The sequence below is a fragment of the Triticum aestivum genome, chromosome 2B (assembly GCF_018294505.1).
Source record: "Triticum aestivum cultivar Chinese Spring chromosome 2B, IWGSC CS RefSeq v2.1, whole genome shotgun sequence".
NCBI lineage: Eukaryota > Viridiplantae > Streptophyta > Magnoliopsida > Poales > Poaceae > Triticum > Triticum aestivum.
The window spans coordinates 44,705,472-44,715,970 of NC_057798.1; the positions used below are offsets into that span (position 1 = coordinate 44,705,472).

The 10,499-nt window shown below is 48.3% G+C and overlaps 1 protein-coding gene across 1 annotated transcript; it reads right to left on the bottom strand.

Moving 5' to 3' along the window:
- Window positions 1–1,175: 1,175 nt before the first annotated feature.
- On the bottom strand, window positions 1,176–8,396 carry LOC123043363 (ABC transporter C family member 4). Its single transcript, XM_044465777.1, has 11 exons — window positions 6,244–8,396; window positions 5,606–5,926; window positions 5,201–5,287; window positions 4,197–4,832; window positions 3,952–4,116; window positions 3,542–3,836; window positions 3,140–3,357; window positions 2,720–3,025; window positions 2,287–2,350; window positions 1,721–1,960; window positions 1,176–1,601 (listed from the first exon to the last, which is right to left on the bottom strand). Exons 1-11 carry the CDS (start codon window positions 8,320–8,322, stop codon window positions 1,498–1,500), a joined length of 4,515 nt encoding a protein of 1,504 aa, XP_044321712.1. The 5' UTR covers window positions 8,323–8,396; the 3' UTR covers window positions 1,176–1,497.
- Window positions 8,397–10,499: the final 2,103 nt, after the last annotated feature.

Here is a 10,499-nt window from a genome sequence, read left to right on the forward strand (position 1 = left end):
AAGCTAGCATCATGAGCGCAAACTTCCTTTTAATAGTAAAGATATTAATGGTAAATGCCTGTTAGACATTAACCATAAATCTGGAGATTCCATCAGAACGTAAGAAGATTATAAGAGATGGTAAAAATACCAGGTTTTGGGAGGATTGGTGGCTAGGTTATAGACCTTTATGTAAGTCTCATGCTAGTTCATATAATATTTGTTTTGATAGGAACATTTTTGTTGCCACTAAGTTTGAAAAAGGGTGGGATATAATCAATTTTAGAAGAACACTACCGGAGGATTCTTTGGAGATGCGGAATGAATTGAAGGAAGAATGTGATGAAATAGCGTTATCTGATCATAGAGATAATGTTAGATGGGATGCTTACTGCTGATGGTAAGTTTTCTGTCAAATCCCTATCAAAAATTGGATCAATGATAGTAACTTTCCACACACGTTTATGTGGGAAGTTAAATACCTCCCAAGATTAGAGTGTTCTTATAGTTATTGTAGAAAAATAGTGTGTTTACAAAGATAACCTGTTGAAAAGGGGATGGACAAGTAGCAAGGCTCGTCCTTTATGTGGACAAGACGAAACTGTGGACCACCATTTTTTTTTCTCTTGCCCTCTATAAAGACTTATCTAGAGTTTGATACAGTGTGCTTGTAGTCCGAATAATATTCCTACTGATCTTAATAATTGTTTTGGAGCATGGCTAATTTTTTTCCTGAAGTTTATAAGCATCTAGTCTCTATGGTATGGCTGTTATTTTTTTGGACTATCTGGAGAAATCGAAATGATATTTGTACACGAGAGTTAATTGTCCTTCTACCTTGATTCACCAATTATGTTTTCGGTTTAATTCCCAGACGATTCTGCGGCAAAAACCGGGAAATCAAGGGGAGCTGATGTGGGGAACAAAACTAATCGAGCAAATAGCAAATGAGAGCTTCACGGCTTCAGTTTGCAGCTAGCTGCTAAGGATGACGATTACTCCAGCTTCATTTGAAGAACATGTATACGTTTGTTATGCTCTGGTTAGCTGTATGAGGTTCCTTATTTTGTGCTGGTTGAACCTCGTGGAATCCTCAGTTGCTTTCTATTAGTAGGTAATCTGGTACTCTAGTTTGTAATCAAAGACCCTGGTTTTCTGTTAAATGAAATAAGAGAGGGGAGGGCCCTCTTTTCTCAAAAAGTGAAAAAACACAACAAGATTGAAGCCTCATGCTGAACGGCAGCCAAGCCTACCTAAAAACTTACAGCCACTGGTCCTGTTTTCTTCCCCGAGACCTCACGCAACCGGAAAAGCAACACGTTTGAGCGATGGCTAAAAGTAGCCTCGAGCCCCGGGTCTTGATTTTGGAGCGCCGAACATGGCTGCCAGCGATGCACAAACTAAAGACTCAGATATGCTCATTGTCCTATGGCTGCATACTTTACAGATTTCACTCTAGAATCCATCTTTTCCTACGACTACTTGTTTTTCTAAACCTTTTTCATCTTGAAACTTGATCTAGGTTGCCTGTGACGAGCGGCTTGAGTACTCCTGAACCATCGCCCCGAAAACTGATGGCCTTCCCATCAGCTTGGATGGAGTATCAAATTCTTTGACTAAACCTGAAACAATGATAATAAAATACATACTGAATTCAAACAGACGAGCAGTTCACTTCTTGTCTGAAAGACATGAGAAACACACAGTATGATTCGTGTAAAAGAAGAGCGGCGCAGCCTACCGGCATCCAGCACCAGAACTCTGTCGCTGTCCATGACCGTCGGGACACGATGAGCAATGCTGATGACAGTGCACTCCCGGAACTCCTCCCGGATGATCCTCTGGATGGCCGCGTCGGTCTGGGAGTCGACGGAGGCGGTGGCCTCGTCCATGAACAGCACCCGGCTGCGCTTCAGTATGACACGGCCCAAGCACAGGAGCTGGCGTTGCCCCACGCTCCAGTTCTCACCCATGTCCGCAACTACAAATAAACATGCAACAAGTATTTGACTAATGTCACCAAAGAATATGAAATGAATGCCTAGATTGCGCAGAAAACCATGAAGCTTGTGCGGTAATAATCTCTACAAACAATGTCATTTACTTCTCTGTCGTAATATCTTTAATTATTAAACAAACTTGTGCTTAAGCAAGGACTGAATTTGTGTATTCCAAGATCAGGACCACAGGATTATTAATTATAGGATCAGGCCTAAAGATTATAAAGCCTGGACTGCCATTTTGCAATGTATCACTTAGTCATGATTCTACATAGGATCAAGATTCCCATATGATAAACATATATACCTTGTGCATCAAGCTTCTCAGGCTTTGCAGCTACTGTGTCTTTCAGCTGGCAACGCTCAAGGGCCTGTATATAGAAACAAATATATTAATTTGAAACAGAAGGTAGAGCAGTCTCTAGCATTTTTTCTTTTATCTTTTTTGAAAACGAGGTTAAAATTAAATCCCCGGCCTCTGAATCAAGAAGATGCATGCACACATCCATTTTAATAAAATTGATGCAAGGTAACATCAACAAGTAAAGAAGTCCAACTTATATATTACTCCCTCAGTAACATAATATAAGACGTTTTTTGACACTGTCATAGTGTCAAAAATGACAGTGTCGAAACTTCTTATATTAAATAAAGGAGCATTGACCAACAGAAACAATGAATTACTCATATCATAGAGCACTGAAGTTCATATATTACACACAAGGGCTATATCCTGTTACCTGCCATATCTCAGCCTCGGAGTACTGCCCAATTGGGTCAATGTTGCTTCTCACGGTTCCTTCGAAGAGCGCAGGCTCCTGAGGAATGACACCGAAGCGAGACCTCAGGTCATGAAGGCCCAGAGTGCAAATGTCGACTCCGTCGACGATGATCTGGCCTTTCACTGGCTCCACAAGCCTGAACAACGCCTGGATCAAAGTTGACTTGCCACTGCCGGTCCTTCCCACAACGCCAATCTTCTCTCCGCTGCGGATGCTTATCGTAATGCCTTTCAAGATTAGAGGTGTGTTTGGTCTATATCTGACCTGAAAACAACAGCATTTTGTGGCTCATTTCTGTCACTCACCTAGAGAATAGTAGTTTACAAAAAGAAGATTGCCGAAAGGAAGAATTAACAAGAGAAAAGAAGAATCGCTGACCTCTAGATCCTTTATTTCAATGTCTCCCCGTCGGAGCCAATTTCGCGAGGGACGCAGACAATCTGCCAATGCCCCTGCTGCCTCAGAAGGAAGGCTACTGTACTGATTCACCCTCTCCACAGAGACCATATCATTTTCTATCATACAGCTTATGGAAATTGCATGGTACACCAAGGAGTTGAGAGAAAGACCGTAGGACAGAGACATGCCGACAAATTCTACATTAGAAACAGTAAAATATCATGAAGGAATGGCATAATGCATTTGAAGGTCACAACTCACAAATAAACAGACCCAGAAAGGTGGAAAATTAAGAAAGTTTGCCCAGTTGCTAGCAGTTGCACGAAACTAGTTTATGAGATGCAATTCTATAAGTACTCAGTTAATGGAGACTAATAATACCTTTCTTGATGAAATGGGTAGGCAAACTGATCATCAGAAAAGCAGTTATAGACAACACAAGTGTGCCGATTAGCTCCAGGCGAAACCCAAACCACCTACTTGCTGCATAATTATGGAAAGACATGCGCAAATTCGAATCAATCATGTCCAAGCTTTTTTGGCAAAATTCATCCTCTTTCCCGAAGCACCTTATAATTGGAGAGCCCGAAAAGGACTCGGTGAGGTGATCAATAACCGGTGCCTTTGTTACTCCTTGAAGGCGAGTTAGCTCTCGGGATGTTGCAATATAACGATTCTGAGGAACATTAAGAAAAGTCAGAAAAGAAAACTTTGTCATTATTCACATAAGGTTTAGTGATATGAAGAATTAGTTGAGTCCTCTAAGATGCATTGTAGCATCTGGATTATACCCGGTACCAAATGTTAAGAAGCAGTAGGGGAAGCACTGCTATGACTGATGGCCATGCTACTTGACAGGTAACGGCAATGCTGCTAGCCACCGAAATGCACATCGATATGCCGGCACCCGTAAAGAATAAAAGGTAAACGTCTATTTTAGTCTGGTCCTCTGATGCCTGAAAAAATAATACACACATGATTGCATCTGTATACATGGCCGGTAAACAAACTAAATCTATGGCCTCATATGACATACCCGGCTTAGGATCCTGCCCGAAGGAGTGGTGTCGAAAAATGACATCGGAGCTCGCAGAATGCTGTCCAACATCTTGCTGAAAAAGGCCTGGGCTGACTTAAGCCCCAAAAATGCTTGGAAAAGAACGGCGATAAATTCAAACACAATCGAAACAACGACTATCGAAACATAGACGCCAAGAAACTTTGAGATATCAAATATGGTGCCCCCTGATGTTTCATATGACATCCAGTAGTTACTTGCCATTGTGGAGCCCTCTGACAGCACAGACAAAGCTAGAATGAGCAGAACTCCCCACCAGCCCCAAGCCTGTGTGACGTATAGCTTGTACACATGCCAGCTTACTCGTCCACTCTCCTTCTCCTCTTCCTGGATCAGCTTGGACGAACCTGCTTCTTTGCTCGGCGCAACGGCATTTGCATCGCTGTTTTCGCTACTGGAGTTGGAGTTAACAGAAGGGGTCTCTTGTGATACCGTGGCGGCTCGGCAATTCTCAGTGTTCTGAACATTGTGACCTTGCACCCCAGATGCTTCCATAGAACTGTGGTGAGCAGCCACAAGTGCTAAAAATTCTGGACATGAATCTAGTAAGTGACCGTAGTTCCCTGACTGAATAATCCCACCATTTTTCATTACCTGCATGTTCGAACACAAGTTAATACAGTATGTGTTAGAAAAATGTTAATACAGTTTCATCTCTGTTATCTGTCGGTAACATCACGGTGCTATCTTTCACGTAGTACCATAAGTATGTCATATGTTGACAAATAAAGCAACTAAAGTAAGCTTAAATAGATTTGAAGAACATAGAAAGAAAGTTTTTAGTAACCATAGGTATGAAGAATACAGTTGTTCTTTCCATACTTACTGAACCAAAAGAAAACATTGCTACTGATGCTCTGCAATTTGTTCCGAGTGATTCGCTTATTCATTTCTGAAGCAAGAATATATGTATACTCTATTTTCTCCATAATCAATACGCGGAGTTGAAAAATGGAACTTACAAATATAGTATCCACATTTTGTAAGAAATCCACTTGGTGAGTAACAAGCAAAACAGTCTTGCTCTTCAGTATTCCCTTAAGACATTCCTGCAGAAAAGGACTAACTGTTAGTGTACTACTCCCTCCGTTCCAAAATAGATGACTCAACTTTGTACTCTACTCCCTCCGTAAACTAATATAAGAGCGTTTAGATCACTACTTTAGTGATCTAAACACTCTTATATTAGTTTACAGAGGGAGTATTTTGGAACGGAGGAGTACTTAATAACTGGCTAAAATACTAGCATAGCACTGTACTTAGCACAAACTTGATAGACCCAACTAAATAATAATAAGATATATATAACATACATTGGTTTAGAAGGTTTTCCAATGTCCATTACTATAAAGAAAAATAAGATTTACCTTGAAGATAGCTGAGCCAGTATGAGCATCGACTGCACTGAATATGTCATCAAGAAGATATACATCACAATCTTGGTAGACTGCTCTAGCCAGCTGGATGCGCTGTTTCTGGCCGCCACTGAGGTTGATCCCACGCTCTCCGATTTCAGTCTGGTCGCCGAACTCCATCATTTCTAGATCTTTTTCTAGGCAACAAGCATGTATGATTTCCCTGTACTTTTCTCGATGCATTGGCTGTCCAAATAAGATGTTCTCCTGAATGGTTCCATTTCTGATCCAAGCTGTCTGACTGACACATGCTGTGCTCCCACATACGCTAACCTATATCAAAGACAGAAGACAATATAAGACAGATGTTGCTGAGGCAGAAAAGTAATTAAGCTGATTAATTCGAGAGACAGAAAAGCTTTGGTTTTCTAGAAATTGTGGGTGACCTAATTCTAGAAACTAGAAAAGCTCTGGAATGTCAATGTATGAATTCCTCAATCCTTCAAATCCTTCAAATTCCTTAAGGAATTAAAATCCTTAAAATCCCTTAACAAAAGCTCTGTTCATTTTTGCCGAGGATTAAAATCCTTAAAATTCCTTCAGAAATCCTTTGAATCATTGTTCATTTCAAATAAAAGTACTACACTCACCTTGCCGGACAACTTGTGCATTTCTCCCATGATGCACGACAGCAGCGACGATTTGCCGGAGCCGACGGTGCCGACCACCGCCGCGAGCTCGCCCTTCCTCACCTCCATCTCGATCCCTTTCAGCACCGGCTCTTCCCCTCCGACATCCTTCTCCTCGCCCTCACCGCCCTCGACGTCCCATGCAAACACTCCGTCTTGCACCTTCACGGCCACCTCATCCCCGGAGCCGCTGTTGCCAAGACGCTCAACCGCCGCGCTGTCAACCTCGGCGTCCGACAGGAACTTGTCCAGCCTGCCGAGCGACACGAACGCCTGCACGGACATGGCGATCGTCTGCGGGAAGCTGCTCATGGGCCCAACGAGCATGCGGAAGAAGGCGGTGGCCGTGAACACCTTGCCGGCGTCCAGCTCCCCTCTCGCGGCGAGGTATGTCCCGAAGACGAGCGCGGCCATGGCGACGGGCCCGCTGGAGTACACCACGGTGCTGCCGCACTCGAAGAATATCATCTTCTTCAGCCACCCGACCTCGGCCCGCCGGAACTCCCGAACCTTGTCGCCGAATGTATGCTCCCACGCCTGCAGCTTGATCACGCGCATGTGGTTGAGCATCTCTGTCAGGGCCTTGACGCGGCTGTCGCGGACCTCGACGAACTTGAACTGGTAGCCCATGTTGAGCTTGTTGGCGAACACGGTGACCACGGCGACCGCGGCGATCACGACGAGCGTCATGAGCACGGCCGGGCCGAGGTACGCATACAGGAGGAGCAGCGCCACCGCGATCTGCAGTGGCATCAGCCAGAGGTCGTGCAGCCCGTGCATGGCGCCGGATACGACCCAGGCGTCCACCTGCATGTAGTTCACGATGCCGCCGGCGCCGTGCACCCTGCGCGCGCCGGCGGACAGCCGCAGCGATTTGCGGTACAGCGCCGTGAGCAGCGCACCGCGGATGCGCATGCACAGGAGCTGGCCCTGGAAGTTGTAGTGGTGCGACGCCAGCGTCTGGACCGCCTTGCCGACGAGCAGAATGAGGACTAGCCGGAGACCCTCCCACGGCGTGCCCCCGAGGCGGATGAACTCGACGAAGCGGTCGATGAGCGAGGGGCCGACATACATGGCCGCGAGCTGGACGAGGCCGAGCGCGGCGGTGAGTAGGAGCTGCGGCCAGAAGGAAAGGCAGAGCGCGACGCCCACCGGGCTCCGCCACTTCCGCGCAGCGTCCGGCCAGTTGGACGCGAGCAGAGCGTACGTCGCCTCGGCGCTGTGGGCCGGCGACACCGGGGGCACGTCCCCGGTCGCGGCGAGGGAGCCATTGGCGTGCCCCTTGGAGACCAGCGGGCTGATCCAGCTGAAGGTCGCGCGCGAGAGGAACGACGCGGTGGCGTACGGCGTCGCCGCCGCCGCGCTGGGGTTTTGGTCCTGTTGGTTCCCTTCATCGCGCGCCGTGCAGGTGGTGGTGACGGTAATGTACGCGGGCGGCAGCGAGAGGAGGAGACCGACGAAGGCGAGGACGTCGTCGGGGAAGAGCGGAGAGCCGCCGGCGCAGCGGATCGCCGCGGAGGCTGAGAACAGTGCGGCGCAGAGGGCGGTTGCGATCCAGAAGATGCGGAGGTGTATCGGAGGGTTTGCGGCGGCTGGCTTCCGCGAAGCGGCGACCACGGTCCACGCGGCCACGGCGTGCGCGGCGCAGTGGGCGGCGAGGAAAGCGGACTCCGCGTAGAGCCACGCCGCGGGCGGCAGGAGGAAGGCCGCGATCGCGAGGAGGACGGCGGACGCCGCGGCGAAGACCACGGACGCGCCGAGCGCGACGGCATAACCGCATGTGATGGGCCGCGACGGCGCGGTGGGCGCCGGCAGCAGCGCCTCGTGCTCAGGCCCCGCGCGGCCGGAGTCGCGGCGGCTGGCGAGGACAAGGACGAGCGAGGCGAGGAGGAAGAGGAGGTCGATGGCGCCGAGGAGCGCGCGCTGCGGGCAGGGTGAGAGCAAGATGAAGGCGAGGGTGCCGGCGAGGGAGCCTGACGACGACGGCGGCGGCGTGCACTCGGTGGTGACCAGCCACCACGGGAGTCCTCCTCCTCCCATGTCTTACGCGCTGGTCCTTCGTGGAGTGGTCAAGCGAATGGGATCGGAGAGACGGAGGAGGTTGAGGAGGTGGCCTCCATTGGCGGCGGTGAGGCCGCTCGGGCGGTTACAGTCAAATCAAAACAAACAATCTGTTTTTTTTTTCTGAGACAACAAACATTCTGTTTACTTCCGTGGCTGCCAAAATCTCTCTCTCTTTTTTTTTTTAGAATTTTTCATTCAAATCACGAAACAGTATAAAGTAGATGACCCTTACAAGCACACTAAAACGCAAACACAAAGGACCATGAACACCTAGAGTATCCTAAGACAACCGTAACACAAGAAGATCTCCGAAGCCCCATGTCATCATCCCTGGATCTTAAGAGAAGACCCCTGCAGCAGAAGGATCTGCAACCAGGCGCAAGCAGGTCATCATCTTCGACCACGGTACAATTGCCGCCACGCTGCTTCCTCCTTTCTTGACACCAGTGCGGAGAGGGCATGGACATCAATCCAACGCACCTGCAACAGTCGTCCATCTTTGGCTTTGAGTACCGCGAAAAGTGTCCCTTCCGGAAGGAAGAGAACTCGAGTCATCAAACCGGTCTAGCACCGTGGCCGGACCTTCCGCCCGGACAAAGCAGAATCTCCCACCAGCATCGGCGCAGAGAAAGAAGAAGAACAGTAGCAGCAAATCATACCAACAAGGAAGAAGAAGGGTCTTCGTCTCCCTGCATCCATCGCCCATCTAAGGACCCAAACGGCCAGTGCCAATGGACCTCCATCCACCATAGCCCGCGACCTCGACGAGATCCGGGGATCCCCCACCCCGCTGGCTCCTAGACGAAGGCAAAAGCCTTGCCTGACCGCGAGCGGAGCCCGGAGAAACTTATTGCGACGCGACACCACCGCAACGGCCTCGGCAACGTCTCCCTCAACCCTAACCTACCACACACGCACCAAGTGAATAGACCCGAGGTTCCCCCTCCCTCCCGCCGTCGGAGCGGCCGACGGAGAGAGAGGGAACCGGCGGCACCACAGGCGGCGCGCAAGGGAACCTTGTCACCTGCCTAGATCGCCTCTGTGCGATCCTATTTTCCCGCTGCAGTCTCGTTTTGTGCACTAGATTTGGCGGCTGCCAAAATCTTTGGAACAGAATATCTATTGAACATCAGAAGATTTTTTAGTATACCCTTAAAAAAATCAGATTTTAAAGTACTCCCTCCGAGTTTTTTTTAGTCTACGTATAAAGTTTGATGAAAGACAACTCTTTTTCCCGTCAAAAAAAAAGTTTGATGAAAGACAAGCTTTACAAAGTTTGATTAACTTTACTTAAAAGATACCAACATTCACAATAAAAAAATAACATTATCAGATGCACCATGAAATGTATTTTCATACTATATAGTTTAGTATTGAAGATGTTCATATTTTTGATATAAATTTGCTCAAACTTTGTGTAGTTTGACTTTAACCAAATTTTATACGCGGAGGCAAAAGAAACGGAGGGAGTATGATACATCGAACATTTTTTATGATAAGTTATGTTCAACGAGGATAGCAATTTGAGTTGGTGAGCATGATGAGTCTGGCTCAGTTTAATCTTTTGCCATGAAAATTGCCATGCTTGCATAAACTAAATTTGTCATCCTCGGGCCTAAAAATTTGATGTCAGATTTTTAGCATTTCTAAGTCTTTTCAAGCGGATGAGATACATACCGGTTAGGTTTACTACTTACACGTGGAATTTAGGATCAGCAGGCCGTTTTTGTTTGGGAACTGTTTGTGGTCGGGGCACCGGCCGAACCGTTGCGCCGGTCCAATCCACGCGCGCCTCCTCCCAGCCACTCGGCTAACGGCACGTAGGATGGGCCCCTGCCCCCGTGGGTCTTCTTCCACCTTTTTCTCTTCTCCCCGTCGCTCGTCGCTCGTCTCTCTCTCTTTCTCTGCTCCTTCTCAGGCCCCGCTGCCTTGGTCAATCGTCGTCGCCCGGAGGCCTCCCAGGCCGCCGCCGCCATGGGAATCAGCCGATCCGGCTGTCCTCGCCCAGATCCGCTTGGTTCCGCGCCACCGGAGCTCTGCCTACCTCGTCAGACCCGGCCACGCCGGAGCTGCAACCGGCCACGCCGGACTACACCCGCGGCACAAGTTTGCTGGATCGAGGTTACAACCATGGTCATTTTTTGCTACAACCG

Bases quoted from the DNA above. Each gene is read 5' to 3' on its own strand.
- LOC123043363 (XM_044465777.1), bottom strand. From the start codon at position 8,322: ATGGGAGGAGGAGGACTCCCGTGGTGGCTGGTCACCACCGAGTGCACG. The intron at 5,288-5,605 runs GTAAATCTTATT...CCTTTTCTGCAG, and splicing joins CTGGCTCAGCTATCTTCAAG to GAATGTCTTAAGGGAATACT. The intron at 2,351-2,719 runs GTAACAGGATAT...TTCTATATACAG, and splicing joins CCGAGGCTGAGATATGGCAG to GCCCTTGAGCGTTGCCAGCT.